The sequence below is a fragment of the Schistocerca piceifrons genome, chromosome 6, assembly GCF_021461385.2.
Source record: "Schistocerca piceifrons isolate TAMUIC-IGC-003096 chromosome 6, iqSchPice1.1, whole genome shotgun sequence".
NCBI classification, from domain to species: domain Eukaryota; kingdom Metazoa; phylum Arthropoda; class Insecta; order Orthoptera; family Acrididae; genus Schistocerca; species Schistocerca piceifrons.
This window is the reverse complement of record NC_060143.1, coordinates 41,726,957-41,746,106: the sequence shown is the minus strand read 5'-3', so window position 1 is coordinate 41,746,106 and position 19,150 is coordinate 41,726,957. Positions and strand designations below refer to the sequence as shown.

Below are 19,150 nucleotides of genomic sequence, written 5' to 3'. Positions count from 1 at the left end.
TAGAGAGAGTACTGTTCAGTTGGTGGTAGAACTGATTCTTTGTGTCTTCATCACTGTCTAAAGTAGGAGCATATGCAGAGACGAAGGTGATGAATCTGTCTGAACCAATGGGTACTCTAAGAGTCATCAGTCTTTCATTAATTGAGACAGGTGTAAGTCGAAGATCTTTCACTATTTTCGTTTTTACGGCAAATCCTGCACCATGGATGCGTGGTTCTCCTGCATCCTTTCCCTTCCAGAAGATGGTGTACCCTGAACGTACCTCACTAATGTGTCCCTCACCTGAGAGTCTTGTCTCACTCAAGGCAGCTATGTCTATATTTAGACGGGCTAGTTCTTGGGTGATAAGAGCAGTTCTTCTCTCTGGTCTGTAATTGTTCACGTCCAGGAGGGTCCTGACATTCCATGTCCCTATTGTCATAATCATTTCATTCTTCTTTTGTTTACGTCCGCAGTATAAGGAGTGACCTACTGGGTGCGGATTCCCAGCCCGGTTCAAGTGTGACTTCCGATGTTTAGCCCACATTTTCTAGGGCCTTCCCCATTCAGGGTGGGCAGCGGTCATCCTAAATAGGCCTGCCCAGTCGCAGGTGCAGGACCGGATTCCCGAGTAGTCACACGGGTTCTCAGGAAGGCGACCATCACACACCTGCCGCCAGTGTGCAGGTCCAGACTAGTAGCTTCCAGCCTCACTCGGAGCCTGCTACCATCGTCCTTACCCCATCGCCATTGGTCTTTAGAGAAAATGACAGGAGAAATTGCCATTTGCGTGAATTTGTTTAAGGTGGATTACAGCTTGCGAGGAAGTGACCCACACACTATGATTCTGGAACAATTCATCACGGCACATATGTATGTGACATGTGACTTCCGGTACCAGAACTGCAACGAACTGCCGCGAGCTCAATGATGGCTGAGCGGCGCCTTTACAGCCAGTTCGTCTGGCATGACCTCTTCCGCCTCCACGATCTTTGAGAACCTGGGATATAAGATTCTTCTTCCGCTCGCTTCGCCGTTGGGTCGGAGGGTAGATAATAGATACTAGAGAGGAAAGTGAAAGACACCCTTGGGCCTCGGAAACCTAATACCGTTGGGGTCGAAGAAACCAAGAGTTGGCCGAGGGGGGCCGGATAGGAAAGGAAACAGCTATACTGGCCGCTTCTCACCTTTTCAAATCTTTATTGTTGAAACATCAAGGTTTCATCATATAAGCACTTTATTTAATATAACAACAAAGTCTTAAACTTATTTTAATACCTGCCTACTAATAGCAACAATAACAGAATTTTGGTACTAAGATGACAATAACATGCCCTAGTATTGTACAAAATCTGCCACTTGTGCCAATTACAGTATATTTACCAGTGCTGCTGTATTTACAGGGATCATTTGAGCTTCAGTAGGAATAAAACCATATTACTTATACAAGTGATGTTTCCCTTGTATCCTATACTACATGTACACTTGCTGTACACATCGTGAATGGGTGGATGGATTTAAAATTGTTGGGTATTAAACAGCTTGGTCATCAGCATCCTTTCACAAGGTCATGGTGCTGCTTAATGGGGACTACTTTTGTTAGAATGAAAAGCAAAGAGCACATACATAACGATAGCGACTGATAGGCCAGGATAGTGATGTCAAATACTTTTAATTAAAACAATTATGAAAATTCTTGAAGTTATTATCAAATTACTTGTTATTACCTGTAACAAATTATTACTACATTCAACAGTTCTGGACACACAGTGTTCTATCTCACTTTCATTGAGAGTTAAAAGTGATAATATTAACTTTGTATATCAAAACTGCACAGCTTACCTTCTGCTAGCTCAGAGCCATAGATGAGACCAGAGCTACTGGCTGCATTAATACAGTGGATCAGCGGACCCTTCCGTAAATTAGAATTTATGAGTGCTGTTACTACACCGATCTTTGCTAGACCCAGCCATATAAACACAAATTCCGGTCGTGAGTCCATCATAAGAGCTATTGTGTCATTCCTTTTAAATCCTTGACTTCTAAAGTAATTAGCAACTTTGTTTGAATATTCATCCACCTGAAAAGTGATAATTATTAAATATGTTGTAACACAATATATACACTTTCAAAAATGAACTTCCTTCTATGTCAAGGGTTCCCAACTTTGACTCGACTGAATCGAGTTACCGTACTTTCCTATGTAGCAGGCACGTCCGTGTCGTCATATTTTATACATTTCTGTCTGGCACATAGATAGCTAAAACATACCTTCGAGAAAAGTCGCGGCCATTCTGGTGATCTCGATATGTTATTCTGTCTGGCATTTGTTTGAGGAAAGTCGTGAATATTCTACTGTTTTCTTGTACAGAGAACCTTTGAGGTCGACAACGGAGGAGGATCAACTTAATGCCTTAGCTCTGACATTGATGGTCCTATTGACGATGTAATTAACCAATTTGCCAGGAAGAATAGGCACACAGAATTCATCATTTAAGGAAGAAAACCACAATTGTAACTTTTTTATATCATAAGATGACATTGTCTTGTAACAGTGTATAATCAGTTTAAATAAAACTTTCTTAAACTTTGTGTGTGACTTGACTATTTTTTATTAAGGTAAAAGTAAAAATATCTCAAGATATCTTTAGTGCCCCATCCTTGATGTTTTTCTGTATCCGCCGCTGCCCCTGACTGTAATCCGATATTAGCTACTACGCCTGATGTCCCGCTTCCCCCCCCCCCCCCCCCAATCCCCCTCTCCACTATCGTCATTATAAGTACCTAACAAAAATTTAGAATGAAAAATGATATTCTTTGACCACTCTTATTTTTAAAATGATGAAGAATAAATGATATGTAGCTGTTTTATTTAGCCACAAACTAATGAGACTATCAGTATTTCTTTTTTAACACTTTTTTTTAATAGATGAGTTACATTTCTGGAGTCAATTGATTGCTCCATCCTTACTTCTGAATTGATAGAAACTGAAGACCTCAGTCTGCCAATGCTTTGTGCATGACCTCTGCCACTAACAATAACAGTAATAATATCCTTTCTTTCAGGACTGCTAGTTTTGCAAGGTTCACAGGAGAACTTCTGTAAAGTTTGGAAGGTAGGAGACGAGATACTGGCAGAAGTAAAGCTGTGAGTACCGGCTGTGAGTCGTGCTTCGGTAGCTCAGATGGTAGAGCACTTGCCCGCGAAAGGCAAAGGTCCCGAGTTCGAGTCTCGGTCGGGCACACAGTTTTAATGTGCCAGGAAGTTTCATATCAGTGCACACTCCGCTGCAGAGTGAAAATCTCATTCTGGAAGCATCCCCCAGGCTGTGGCTAAGCCATGTCTCCGCAATATCCTTTCTTTCAGGAGTGCTAGTTCTGCAGGGTTCGCAGGAGAGCTTCTGTAAAGTTTGGAAGGTAGGAGATGAGATACTGGCAGAAGTAAAGCTGTGAGTACCAGGCGTGAGTCGTGCTTCGGTAGCTCAGATGGTAGAGCACTTACCCACGAAAGGCAAGGGTCCCGAGTTCGAGTCTCGGTCGGGCACACAGTTTTAATCTGCCAGGAAGTTTCATATCAGCGCACACTCCGCTGCAGAGTGAAAATCTCATTCTGGAAACATCCCCCAGGCTGTGGCTAAGCCATGTCTCCGCTATATCCTTTCTTTCAGGAGTGCTAGTTCTGCAAGGTTCGCAGGAGAGCTTCTGTAAAGTTTGGAAGGTAGGAGACGAGATACTGGCAGAAGTAAAGCTGTGAGTACCGGGCGTCAGTCGTGCTTCGGTAGCTCAGATGGTAGAGCACTTGCCCGCGAAAGGCAAAGGTCCCGAGTTCGAGTCTCGGTCGGGCACACAGTTTTAATCTGCCAGGAAGTTTCAATAATAATAATAATAATAATAATAATAATAATAATATGGTAGAGGTCCTACAGCAATGTAGTAGCTATTACATAGTTACTGTAGTGTTGGGCTCTAAATTAGCCCATTTATCCATTATGAAACAAATAATGAAGCATTTAACTTACACAATCATCATTTCGGCTTCGTAACCATTCTCAAGTGCATATGGAAATATTAAAGTATGACTGACATGTCATCTTCGACCCGTCAGACCTAAATATTTCAACATGCACCTGAGAATGGCTACAGAGCCAAAATCATGATCATATAAAATAAACAAACAATTAACAGTCAAATAGTGAAAATTTCTTTCAAAAAACTCTACATGACTGTGATCCCCCATGAAGGAAAGATCATTAAATAATGCTGCAGTTCCTTATTTATTGCAGGAACTACCTACAACTTGGAGCAGGCTTTTTCATACATGATGTACTACATGTACATGTCTCAATTTCACTTTCATAAATGCATGGCACAAATCATCACTTGTATTTGAAAAAAGTATCTTCTTTTCAGTAATTTATGTAATCAGTTTTACAGTCTTATGAAATAATGTAATAGTAATGATCTTTTAAAGATAATTCAGCTTCGTGGGCATAATACAATTGAACCCCTTTCTTTTTACCCCTCAGAAAATTACATTTTACCCTTCACAATATAATTAGCCTCAGGTTCGGACCTACTGTTCTATGTCATTACATACAAGTGACAATTAGAAATACAAATACCGAAGTGAAGGTAGTATATGATTTGCATGTCAAAGTAGTAACTATGTCAACATAACATTGTAATAATACCTGGGAAAATGTCCACAGCTTCTTCTCAAACCGGAAGGCAACTTTGTTTGGATATGTCCTTGCCACTTGCACAAAAATCTTTGGAACTGTCTGTTTCTTCTTTTCCCACCACCACAATCTAGTGGTGACAACTATGTATCTCTCCAATATCCTAGTAAACAAAGAAAACTCATTAGCTGAATTCTGCAAATCATGTTAATTCTATTGGCTGAATTTCATTCTGACTGTGTTGTAGAAAATAAGAAAACACGTGACTGTACTTGACTTCAACAGAGAGTGCATAAGTCAAGATCAGTGCTGTACATTGCAAAGAAATTTAAACCATGGTAATGTCGTGTTTATGGAACATGGTAATGTCATTCAAAACTGCATGTTCTACACAATAATGATTGATTGTACAATCAGTGCTTAGCCAACATTTTAATGTTTGTGAGTAGGATGGTAGTTGATGCTGTGATGGGGAGAGAGAACAACTGTGATGGTGGGAGAGAACAGCTTGGGTATCTAATCCGCTCTCACTTAACTATGAGTGAGCCACTGGGGAGCACAGAGACATATCAAACTCAGTCCAGTAATTGAGTGTGTGTCTTTTACTAATATGCTTTAAAAAGAGTACTTAACAGGTAGGCATCCTGGATCATCCAAAAATGACTAAGAGCTATGACATGCATTTATGACATATGCTGTTGATCATGATCTGACCCCAGATAAGGTCTGTAATTACTGAAGTCATAGGATGGATGATAATGTCAACTGATGCATGCAGAACCCTCCGTAAAGGTGATATGTATGATAGGTGACCATCTGTTTGTGTACATCTCACCACCCACCTCCAGGCAGTAATGTTTGTATGAAGAACCCTTCATTAAGATGATATGTATGACAGGCAACAAGCTATTTTTGTATATCCCTCCACTCACCTCAGGAGGTAGTGTTTGCAATAGGCATTCTGACATGTATATTGGAAGTTGTGTCAGTTGTAGGATATAATTATAAAAGACATCTTCTGATTTATGTTACAAGGAATAGCAGAATTGTTTTGATTTAACAAGAGGTCATGACTCCTTGTCATATATCAAATGAGAAAGGGGTATGTTCAAAAGAGATATTGACCAAGTTAGTGATCAAGTGTTACTATGTTCTGATGTGTGAGCCCCCCTTTCCATGAAACGTGGACTTGCCATGGTGGGGCTGCTTGTGTTGTTCAATTATATAGATAACTTTACCATAGGTGCAACAATATTGGAGCAGTATCTGTGAGGGTTCAGAGTAACATAAGGTTTCAGAAGGTATAATGATGATGGTATCTCCCTTGCTAAAATACTTCAGAGGTGATATAGTCCCCCATTTGAACTTCAAGGCAGGGACAACTCAGGAGGATGTTGTCATCAGAGAAAACAAATCTGGTGTACTGCATGTTGGAGTGTGGAATGTTAGATCTCTTTATCATGTAGGTACATTAGAAAAGAGAAATGGATAAGTTGATGTTAGATGTAATGGAAATCTGAGAACTGTGGCAACAGGAAGAACAGGATTTCTTGCCAGGCGAGAACAGAGTTATCAACACAAAATCAAATGGGGGAATGCAGTTGTAAAGTGATGCAACAACTGCAAGGAGGGGCAATATCATATTCATATTTCAGAATAATGTAGAAATAAATGTAAGAATCAACTATTTGATGTCAATGTTTAACATAGTTTTTTAGTGATTAAGCACTTAAATTTTATAGGCGTAATTATTGCATGCCTGTTACCAAGGTGACCCAAGAGATGACAATAACATATTTATGTAACTCAGGTATAGGGCTATATTTCCCATTTTGTGCTTTGAAAAGTGTGAAAGTTACCATTTTCTGATGTAGTTTCTCTATGGGAAAATTTAATCAAACAGAAAATTTATGGTAGTCAGTTGATGTAGAATTTAATGCTCTACATCTTTGGTAGCTTCTGCTTTTCCAATTTAACACTTAGTTTTGGAAAAATTTGGGAAAAAAAGAAAGCTGTCTGAAATTTTGGTTGTTTTCTTTTCATCGTAGTTGAAGCTCCACTCAGATATTGGAACAAACTCATATTATTCATATCAGAGCCCTACATTAATTTTCGCAAAGCAAACCCCTTTTTGTAATTAATTTTACTGGCCTAAACTATGTACAGAACAAATCTTATAGAATTCACAGGGCAAAAGCACAACAACTCTCACTGTGACAATAGAGAATATGTCCGCACTGCAATCAACTGTCATACTCATATTTATCATCTTCAGTTGTTTTTCGACCAATCTCCCTTCAAAACTTTTCAATCAGGAGTATAAAATTTGGCATGACAGCTGAAATGCTTATTTGTATATGATGCATAATGCATTGACAAAGCCCGTTTAGTATCCTCTAGTTGTTATCCTGACTGACCTATTTGAGTTTGTATTATATGCTGTATTCAACTGATTGATAATCTAAATTATTAGCAGGCTAGATATTTTTTTGTGGTCGCATAAATTTGAATTTTTACATTGTGCCAAAGATCTTGATTGTATGGTTGACATACATGATTCTATGAGTTCATGGTTCCCAACAATGACTAAAGTTCATTAATGAAGTGGAAGCCACGACAAATGTGCTATAGAAATAAAATTCAGCATTACAAGGGTCTGTTCATAGCTGGTGATAGATAAGGTTGTACAGTCAAAACTTCCAGAGAACCTTTGCAAAGAAGGTTTCATGAATTAAAGTAGCAGGGCATAGACAGTACAGTGTACAGTACAATGTAAACTTTCCCTATTATTTGAGAAGTTATTAGAATGAAGTTGCTGGAAATAAAGAGAGATTTTCCAACAGCAAGCTGTGTGGAATTCAAGGAAGTAAGGATAGAGTTGACGTTGAAATGGGTCTGTTTTACATTATGGCAAAGACCACCTATAGCCACTGGTCATTAAGAGAAAAACTGTGATTTCACAGATTTTAAGCTTAGACAGGACTAATATTTTAGTGGTCCATCTTGGACGTCACCTTCAGGTGAGAACACTCTTTGATAATCTCGCTGTTCCAGTAAGACTGTAAGATCTGGACGCAAACCCATCAAGAGTACTGCAGGAAAGGCTATGTATTGACAACACCTGATAAGTTTTCACCAGATAGTGCTTTTTGTGGTGGGTCTGCAGACAGTTAATATTAATAAGACAATACTCAATCCTCCTGCATCAAAATTTGTTAACAATGAGACAATTCTTACAAAGTCTCTTTAAAATAAGGAGGATATCTATTACAGACAGGGTAATATTCCTATATTGAGAATATGATGAATCTTATGACAAACGGAATTCCATCACTATTGGACTTAAAAGGGTCCTAGCAGTTGTACAAGGGGGAAAAGTTGTGCATACTGTTCAGGTCTAGACATAAATCTGTCATGAGAATGTAGAGATAAAATCATAACAAGCATTTTGTATTAATTTGTAATTTATCCTCTTTATACAATGGTTACCCAGAGTAGTATAATTGTTACAGAATACATAAATCACAAGTTTGAGCTGTTGCTAGCTGCTGTATGCCCAATGAACTAGCTACATAATCATTTGCACCATTATTTTTCCATTTCCTTTTTGCACTGCCATAGCTCTCGAATTAGTTTGGCATTGGACTTCTTTGGCTTTCGGAGTTGCTTTCAATGTGAGCTTTCCTCTGATTTGCATTTTCTATAATTCCAAGCATATTTATGATACCTTTTGTTATTTTGTAATGTTCCATTTAATACCAATTTCCATTTATATTCTGACAAATATTTTTTTTTTGTATCACTCTGGATTTTACTAGTGCTCTGCAAGTTCTTCACAATGACATCCGAATCAGTGTCCCAGATAAATGCGTTTCCATATTACAGTGATTTATAACTTTATGCAAAGCTAATTCATAACAGTCGTGTCCATGTGAATACACTGGCAGGACCAGAGGCTCAAGTGACAAGTCCTCAATTGGGGTGTCAAGCTGGAAAGGGTGCCAGAGGCACCACAACTGTAAGAGTTCGATACAAGGCGTAAAGCAGTTAGTAGTGGTCGCTTGGGGTGCCAAGCTGTGAGAGGTGCCATTGATATCCAAGTGGAAGATTGTATACATTGTTATCATCATCAGTAGCATCCGTCCCAGGTATCTGAGTGGTCAGCGTGACAGAATATCAATCCTAAGGGCCTGGGTTTGGTTCCTGGCTGGGTCAGATATTTTCTCCACTCAGGGACTGGGAGTTGTGTTGTCCTAATCATCATCATTTCATCCCCATCGACGATCAAGTCACTGAAGTGGGGTTGAATCAAAAGACTTGTACCTGGTGAACCCGTCTACCCGACAGGAGGCCCTAGTCACCCGACATTTATTTTATCGTTAGTAGCAAAAACTACACGCATGGAAGTGTATGTGAGAAAAGTGGGGGGAAAAGGGCTGCCAAATGACAAGTTCATTTGTGTCAAAAATGTTCACGGACCAGCCCTATTCACTTGAACGGCCACGTCACAGGCATTGCAAATATCGTGTGATAAACATGTACTGCAGACATGATTTAGGTGTCCACTGTAAGCTCAACCTTCATTTACGCATTATTAGTCTCCTAGTTATAAGCAAACCAAATCTGGCGTTAGTTTTTCTCAAGAAATTTTGACTGATGAGTGAATAGTTTTTTTCACATCAAAAGAAAATTTTTGGTTGGTGTGATGAATAAATGCAGCAATACTCTTTATCATAGAGAAACAACCCAATACTACCAAATTACAAGATATGTGGTGAACATCTTGGGCATGTCACATCGTAAAAGTGTTTAGCGATAATGTCAAGAAGTTGACCTCAGGTAAGATCAGTTTTGGTTCTGGAGACATGTAGGAAGCCACAAGGCAATACTGGCTATGTAGGTTAAAGAAAAACAAAACCACATATATAACATTTGTATGAGGGATGTTCAATACGGAATGTAACACATTATTTCCTCAAAGCAGGTTGGTTTTATTCAGGATGTCAAAACACCATATTATTCCCCACTCTTATGGCTGCAAAACATTATTTTCCAACACAATTTGCAATCAATGAGACGGCCTTGTGGCTACCTTACCGGGAAGGCCTGTACACCCGCTTGGTACCACTCTGGTTGACGTTGGAGTCAATGTCTTGCTGCATCAATAAACTCCACATCATCCACAACTGATTCCTATGGAGTACCTCCTTCATTGGGCCAAACAGAGGAAAGTCGGAAGGTGTAGAATGGATGAGGAAGAGCAGTCCAATAGAGTTTTGTGAGCACAGACTTGTGTGAGGCCTCGCATTGTCATGGAGAAGGAGAGGATTGTTTGCATTTTTGTGGTGGCAAACACACTAAATCCATTTCTTCAGTTTCCTGAGCGTAGAACATTACACTTCAGAGTCGATCATTGCAACATGAGGAAGGGCATCAAACAGAATAAGCCTTCAAAGTCCCAGGAGACCATCACCATGACTTTACCATCTGACGGTGCAGCTGTGGACTTTTTCTGAGGAGAGGTGCTGTGGCTCCTCCCCGGATTGTCGTTTTGTTTTTGATTCAAAGTGAAGAACCTATCGTTCATCATCTGTAATCTGTCACGATCAGCTTCGCAACCTGCACGCAATTCCGCACAGGTGGTCCTTTGTTGCCCTTTATGGTCTTCAGTTAGGTGGCAATGAACCCATTGGGCACACACCTTTGAGTACCCCAAATGGTGGATGAGTGTGTCAGCACCACCAACAGAGACGTCCAGTTGAGCTGTGGGGTGTTTGATTGTGATGTGTCTATCAGCTCGAATGAAAGAATCCGCACGTTTTAACATTGCAGTAAGTTTCAACATGGCAGGCATCACAGCTCTGTGCAGAGGCCAGCACATGGAAGACCGGACAGGCTTGCACGACCTTGTTGTAATAATAACAGACACATCGCCCAATAACTCACCCTCCTTTTTCAGTACAAGGTCTCTGTAAACATTCTGCAAGGACCTTTGAATATCTGTGATGCTCTGGTTTCCTGTCAAAAGGAGCTCAATGACAGCTCTCTGCTTGGAACGCACCTGTGTTGCAGACACCATTTTGAAGACTAAGTATAGCGCCGCCATATAGCGGAACTTCATGAAACTACAGGGTCTGAAGTGGGAATATCCTATGATGTCCCACAAAAAATTCAGTATTTTTTTCAACCGAAATTGGCCGAGAAAAAATTTGTTGCATTACTTACTGAACGCCCCTCACACGTTTTTAAAAACTTTTGACAAATCCGACTGGAATACACTCTGAAATTCTGAAGATAGCAGGGTATATAACACAGGGAGCGAAAGTTTAGCTACAGTTTGTACACCAGTCTAAAGTCAGCACTGAAGGACACGAAGTCAGGAATCTGAATCGTCCAAAACTTTGCAAACCCAGCCGTTGATAGATTAAAACTATGCGAAATATACCGTCACTGAATTTACTACCCTCAAAATTCCAGCCGTTACAGAGGTCTCTCTCATACCACACACACACACATTCCAATCGATTTACCCATTTATTTTAAGCAACTTCAGTTCGCAATCAAGTTTTAGTTTGCAACAAGGCGCAAGGTCAGAGAGAGGGGGCTAGAGGAGACGGACAGAAAGGTGGTGGGGGAAATAGACATGGTGAGGGAGAAGAAGGAGATGGAGAGTGAGGGGGGAGAGGAGGATATTGCCAAAGAGAGGGGGAGGAGAAGATGGACAGAGAGAGGGTGGAGAAGGAGATTAGAACATATATATTCAATTTCCATACATACTTAGCAACAGCAAATCGTTGGGACGGTTGATAGTGTAAGATAAAAGTTGAAAACGGTAAAAAATTTAAAATGCGCTTGAAGGCTGTACCTACACAATTCAGTTACAAAGGCATTACACGAGAAGTGTTAATTTGCATCACAGTTGCCACATAAGTTTTTACGTGTTACCATTTAGTGTAGGATGTTATATCAAAAGTAAAGAGGATACAATATAAAACAAGCTTGAAAGCATGCAACGTGAATGTAAGGTGACTGGGATAAAAATGTAAGAAGTGATGTCCCGGAAGAAGATATACTTGGTGAAAATAAAAATATTTAAAGGTTTCCCCGGCCAGCGCCGAGCCAAGCCAAGCCAAGGCAGGCTCGAGCACAGGGTCGAAATCGGAAAGACAAAAAGGTAGGAATGCCAATACTGCAATATCGTGCTACACAAGTGACATCACTGCAACACATCGCTTCAGCCAGATGTCTGCATCGCCAGTTCAGCAAGATAATCTCACTGTGGAAGGAACACAACGTCGCTCTAACAGCACTGTAAGGCGCAGTAACGACACACACATCTTACACAAGAACGCCTTTCAGCCCACTGATATTGCGAAAAAGCGCCAAGCTGAAGAGCTGAAAGTCACAGTTAAGACACCAAGGTGCAGTGAAGGCTGCTGACGAACATAGAAAACGAGGCAAAATTTTGTTATCCTGGCCAGTACACAACATCGTTGCGTCTGACAGACAACTATAAATGTTGAGTTCCCAAGCCCTTCTGTCTCCCATTTGTAGTTAGCCAGCATGGAGACAGGTCCTGTGACGCACTGAATTCTGTTCGCCAGATGACTACTGCCTCCGAGACTGCAGCCAGTCTACTGGACTTAGCCATTGAGAACTGCCAACCTCTCATCTGCTGACTTAAAGGCGTGGAGCCTTCTACCTCACCTTCACTGTACTTGGGAGGCACGCTAGCTGCTGCTGCCTACGACACACACCCCGTGAACAGACACTGGTGTCCACGGCCTTGCTCTGGTGGAGAGGCAATGCCATAACTCTCCACTACTATCGCTATCACTCGCAGAGCCGCCGGGAGATTACTGGGGGCACTCCCTACCAAGTCCACGAGTGTGCTTAGTCGGGCTGTTGGGCGCCGTCTGCCGCCAGATTGGCTGCCTACCCTACAGGGCGTCAGCTGTCGTGACAGCTCCACGGCAAAGTATTGAAGACTGCCGAGCTGTGCGCGTCAGCGTAATCGACTCCGCCTGCTGTGTTTGCAGCCCTTCTCGCTGCTGTGGTATAAATTTGTAATTCGCTGATGCTGTCTCATTAGTACCCACGGTACCCGACAGGCCCTCACCACCATTCTCCATACTTTGACATCCTGTTTCGTACGGGTCACAACCCACCGACCCCTACAGAAATAGAAATAAACAGTGGAACACAATGACGTGTCCTGGGATAGCGATATGCGCATATACTGAATGCTGTAGTATCTTGTGCATAAGGTACAAAAGGGCAGTGCATTGGCGGATCTGTCATTTGTACTCAAGTGATACATGCTTTACGACTTGTTATGGCTGCACGACGGGAATTGTCGAAGTCTGTTAAGACTTTGACAACAGGAAATGGTAGTTGGAGCTAGACAAATGGGACATTCCATTTCGGTAATCATTAGGGAATTCAATACTCGGAGATCCACAGCGTCAAGGGTGTGCTAAGAATACCACGTTTCATGGCATTACCTCTCACCACGCAACGCGGTAGCCGCCGGCCTTCACTTACCGACCGACAGCAGTGGCGTTAGCTTAGAGTTGTCACTGATAACAGACAAGCAACAATGCGTGAAACTACCGCAGAAATAAATGTGAGATGCACGACGAACGTCACCACCGGCGCTCTAGAGGTGCACTTGTTTCGGCGGAACATATATTAAAATTGGAACGATAGAGAGAAGGTTAGTGTGGTCGCTGCGAAAGGATGACAAGCAAAATCGCGAAAAATTATTACAAAAAAGGGGTAGCATATTTGATTAGTAAACAAAACATCCTTGGTCCCGGGTTCGAACCCCACCACCGCTTAAATTTTGGATAAAATCATCACCAAAGGCGGTCGAAAACGCACAGCGTAAGAAGTCACCCTCATTCTGCCAACGGTCTTGTCAAAGAGGGTGAAGGAACACACAGATGTTCCAGGTTCTCTTGCCCTTGGGGTGAGAAACTGATCCTAAGGGCGAAAGCAAGCAATATTCAACGGCGTGAGGATCCATAAGGCAATGGAAACCACTGCATTAAACACACATGATGTTCATCCACAGGGCATGTGGCTTGTAACTGAAAAGTGTCATGATGATCTGTCCATTGGCAAAAGATTCCAGAACAGTCACTCAGTCGGATCTCCGGGAGTGGACTGCCAAGGGCAACGTGATCATGAGAAAAAGATTGAATAACCAAAGAAAGGATAACGTCTACGAGTCGGGGCGTGGAATGTCAGAAGCTTGAACGTGGTAGGGGAGCTAGAAACTCCGAAAAGCGTAATGCAAAGGCTCAATCTAGACGTAATGGGGATCGGTGAAATGAAATGGAAAGAAGACAACGGTTTCTGGCCAGATGATTATGTCGTAATATCAGTAGCAGCATTAAATAACGGGAGTGGAATTCGTTATGAATAGGAAGGTTTGGGCAGAGAGTGCGTTACAGTAAACAGTTTAGTGACAGGATTGTTTTCATTAGAATCGATAGCAAACCAACCCCGACAACGATAGTTTAGATACACATTCTGATGTCACAAGTCGAAGATGAAGAAATGAAGAGAGTATATGAGGACACTGAACGGGTAACGCAGTACGTAAAGGGATATGGGAATGGAATAGTCATGGAGGACTGGAACGCATTTGCAGGGGAAGGTGTCGAAGAAAGGGTTACGGGAGAACATGGGCTTGGTATTAGGAATGAGAGGAGAAAGACTAGTTGAGTTCTGCGATAAATTTCAGCTAACCACAGCGAATACTCTGTTCGAGAATCACAAGAGGAAGTGGTGTAGCCGGTCACGGTGGCCGAGCGGTTCTAGGCGCTTCAGTCCGGAACCGCGCGACTGCTACGGTCGCAGGTTCGAATCCTGTCTCGGGCATGGATGTGTGTGATGTCCTTAGGTTAGTTAGGTTTAAGTAGTTCTAAGTTCTAGGGGACTGATGACCTCAGATGTGAAGTCCCATAGTGCTCAGAGCCATTTGAACAATTTGAAGTGGTATACTGGTAAACGGCCGAGAGATACGGGAAGATTCCAGTTAGATTACATTATGGTCAGATAGAGATTCCGAAATCAGGTAGTGGATTGCAAGGCGTACCCAGTTGCAAATATCACTATGTAGTAGTGATAAAGAGTAGGCTGAAGTTTAAGAGTGTAGTCAGGAAGAATCAATACGCTACGAACTGAGATACGAAAGTACTACGGAATCAAGAGATACGCTTTAATTTCTGCAAGACTATAGATACTGCCATAAGGAATATCTCAGTACAGTTGAAATGGAGTGGACATCTCTAAAAAGGGCAATCACAGAATTTGGAAAGAAAAATATAGGCACAAAAAAGGTAAATGCGAAGAAACTATGGATAACAGAAGAAATGCTTCAGTGGATCCATGACAGAAGGAAGTCCAAAAATGATTAGGAAAATTCAGGAATACAAAAACGCAAGTCTCTGAGGAATGAAATAAATAAGAAGTGCAGGGGAGTATTGACGACATGGTTGCATGAAAAATTGAAGAAATCGAAAAGAATGACTGTCGGAAGGACTGACTCAGCATATAGAAAATTCAAAACAACACTCGGTGCCATTAAAAGCACGGGTGGTCATACAAGGAATCTGTTAAATGCTGAGGAGAGAGCCGATAGGTGGAAAAAATACATTGAAGGTCTCCACGGGGAGGGAGACTTGTCCGATAACGTGATAGAAGAAAAAGGAGTCGATATAGGAGAGAAAAGGGATCCAGTGTTAAAATCAGAATACCTTTGGAAGACTTAAGATCAAATAAGGCAGAGAAGTTAGATACCATTTCATTATAATTTCTAAAATCATTGGGGGAAGTGGCATAAAACGACTATTCTCATTGGTGTGTAGACTTTATGAATCTGGCGATATACCCTCTCTCTTTCGGAGAAATATCATCCACGCTGTTCCGAATACTACAAGAGATGACAAGTGTGAGAATTATTTTGCAATGAGCTTAACATATCATGAATCCAAGTTGCTAACAAGAATAATATACAGAAGAATGGAAATGAAAAGTTAGCATGTGGAAGATGACGATCAGTTTGACTTTAGGAAAGGCGAGGGTACCAGAGAGTCAGTTCTCTCGTTACAGTTGATAATGGAAGCAAGACAATAGGAAAATCAAGACACATTCATAGGATTTGTCGACTTCGAAAAAACGTTCCATAACGTCAAGTGGTGCAAGGAGGAAAATAGGGGTAGGATATAGGGAGAGAAGGGTAATATACATAACGTGTACAAGAGCCAAGAGGAAATAATAAGAGTGGAAGACTAAGAACGAAGTGCTCGAACTAAAAGGGTGTAAGACAAGAGCTGCAGTCTTTCGCCCTCATTGTTCAATCTATACGCCGAAGAAGCAATGACGGAAATAAAAGAAAGGTTCAGAAGTGGAATTTAAAATTCAAGGTGAAAGGATATCAATGATAAAGTTCGCTGATGACATTGCCAACGTCAATGAAAGTGAAGAAGAATTGCAGGATCTACTGAATGGAATGAATAGTCCAATGAGTACTGAATATGGACAGAAAGTAGATCGAAGAAAGGACGAAAGTAATGAGAAGTAGCAGAAATGAGAATAGCAAGAAACTTAACATGAGGACTGATGGTCAGGAAGTACCGGGTGATCAAAAAGTCAGCATAAATTTGAAAACTGAATAAATCACGGAATAATGTAGATAGAGAGGTACAAATTGACACACATGCTTGGAATGACATGGGGTTTTATTGGAACCAAAAAAATACTAAAGTTCAAAAAATGTCCGACAGATGGCGCTTCATCTGATGAGAATAGCAATATTTAGCATAACAAAGTACGACAAAGCAAAGATGATGTTCTTTACAGGAAATGCTCAATATATCTACCATCATTCCTCAACAACAGCTGTAGTCGAGGAATAATGTTGTGAACAGCACAGTAAAGCATGTCCGGAGGCATTGGCGTCGGATGTTGTCTTTCAGCATCCCTAGAGATGTCGGTCGATCACGATACACTTGCGACTTCAGGTAACCGCAAAGCCAATAATCGCACGAACTGAGGTCTGGGGACCTGGGAGGCCAAGCATGACGAAAGTGGCGGCTGAGCACACGATCACCACCAAACGACGCGCGCAAGAGATCTTTCACGCGTCTAGCAATATGGGTGGTTTTAATAAAACCCCATGTCACTCCAAGCATGTGTGTCAATTTTTACACCTCTATCTACATTATTCCGTGGTTTATCAAGTTTTCAAATTTATACTGACTTTTTGATCACCCGGTAGATGAAGTTAAGGAAAACTACGTAGGCAGCAAAATAACCAATGACGGACGGACCAAGGAGGACATCAAAAGCAGATTAGCACTGGCAAAAATGGCATTTCTGGCCAAGAGAAGTTTGCTAGTATCAAACATGGCCAGCCGGCCGCGGTGGTCTAGCGGTTCTAGGCGCTCAGTCCGGAGCCGCGCGACTGCTACGGTCGCAGGTTCGAATCCTGCCTCGGGCATGGATGTGTGTGATGTCCTTAGGTTAGCTAGGTTTAAGTAGTTCTAAGTTCTAGGGGACTGATGACCATAGAAGTTAAGTCCCATAGTGCTCAGAGCCATTTGAACCAAACATGGCCTTAATTTGAGGAAGAAAGTTTTGAGAGTGTACGTTTGGAGCACAGCATAGAACGGTAGTGAAACACACACAGACTGTGGGAAAACCGCAACAGGGAGAATCTAAGCATTTAGATGTGTTGCTACAGACGAATGTTGAAAATTAGGTGTACTGGTAACGTAAGGAATGAGGAGGTTTTGTGCAGAATCAGAGAGGAAAGGAATGTGTGGAAAACACTGACAAGAAGGGACAGGTGATAGAACATCTGTTATCCGGGAATAACTTGCGTGGTACTAGCGAGAGCTGTAGAGGGCAAAAATGCTGCTTGTGTAAAGTGGAACTTCTTAACGCTACAAGTCAGCTGCCCTAAGCGTTAAATATTGAAAGAATGAGAATATTCAAGAGCTCTTGCCACCCCTCGGCCGCCTCTTCCGCACCTAACTCTAGATAGCGGGGCTATCTGACGTGAAAGAAGAAGATAACTGTTTATGGACATTGGAAAAGATTACCTCCCAATACTAATATTCACCATTCGTCTTTTGATCCATCAATGAAGTTTTAACCACCTGGATTTCTTCCACATCGAACGATTAGACTGCTTATGACAACGAAGCATTGATCACTTCGCAACTAAATGTTCTATGTACGAAGGAACTTCTGACATGCAGACTTTAACGGGGTCCGTAAATTCTCAACACCGAGACTTTAATTACTGAGCCAATAGGCGAACTCTGCAAGTGGTTATACTAGTTAAGACTTGAGTGACGCAAAAATCTTCGTCGATTTTCTCAAGAAATACGCAGTTTTGCTTTAAAAGACTAAGTGCTTATTGATTTTTTTTTTTTTTTTTCAGTAAAGGACATCTATGCAAAATTTCATCGACATGCCTGACACAGCTGACAGGTTCCTCTTGTTACAAAGACCACACAAATGTAATATACAATGTGCACCAAAATGAAAATTGACAAGTGCTCGTCCAGCTACGAATTTCAGAAAGTCACAAAAAAACCCTAAACCATAGTACTCGGTGATATTATTTCTAGATCAAGCAGTGTGAGCGTTGAGGCATTTACTACGCCATCACATAGTTTACTACCTTCAACCAGTTACTTTAAAACTTAGGCACAATGTCGTTTGTCCTTATGTCTAGAGAGGCACACCTTATCTCCCAACTTCCAATGACAACGAAGTGGTGGAAAAACAGTGCCCGTGTCTACTGACGAGTGCGATACTGAATTTTCTTGTCACCATGCATCAGCATAAGCCACAGACAATGTGTGCAAAGTTTGTTCAGAGCTATTTGTTGCCGTTGTTAATTACAATTGTAAGAAAGAGCAAGAACTAGAACTGCTGCAATGTGCGGTAAACGAGGTATTCATCGTCTAGCACAGATATCATAACATTTGCTAATTACCGAGAACAGTATGCACGACTTTTTGAGAAAGAAGTTTGGGACGCTGTCAAGACGTATCAATATTGACATAACCTCTGCACTTGTTTGACTGCCTCGCTAGATATGGACTTCCGCCGAGTAGTAAATAAAACGCTCTGTACTCGAATCTAGAAGGAGGTAATCCGGCACAAGCAAGATGCAACAAGTATTACAAGGTCCTATCACATTCATGTGACCACCGCACCAGTGTTCGACGTCAAAGTCCAATAACCACTCACAGACGGCAGTTGGCAGCACTAGCAGTGGAGGGAATGTAAAGCGTGTCTTGGGGGGGGGTTCCGAAAACAGTACAGAGCGACTTTTCTTTCTGACGTCTAAAAGGTGTGATCACTGGCTTTCGGACCAAGGCAGGACGCAGTTCCTAAACGGCTAAGTTTGTAAAACTGTTCGCGTGTATGGCAAAATGGTGCTATCCACAACTGGGGCAGAGGCA

The 19,150-nt window shown here is 41.6% G+C and overlaps 1 protein-coding gene and 1 pseudogene across 1 annotated transcript in view; one reads left to right on the top strand and one right to left on the bottom strand.

Annotated features, from left to right (window-relative positions):
- LOC124803103 (long-chain fatty acid transport protein 1-like) overlaps positions 1-19,150 on the bottom strand; it is a 334,127-nt gene that overhangs the window by 124,441 nt on the left and 190,536 nt on the right. Inside the window, exons 2-3 of the mRNA XM_047264261.1 lie at positions 4,671-4,821; positions 1,822-2,059 (exon numbers count right to left, since the gene is read on the bottom strand). Coding sequence (XP_047120217.1) covers positions 1,822-2,059; positions 4,671-4,821 — 389 coding nt within the window. The remainder of the gene's footprint in view (positions 1-1,821; positions 2,060-4,670; positions 4,822-19,150) is intronic.
- On the top strand, positions 13,332-13,425 carry LOC124803847 (annotated as a pseudogene).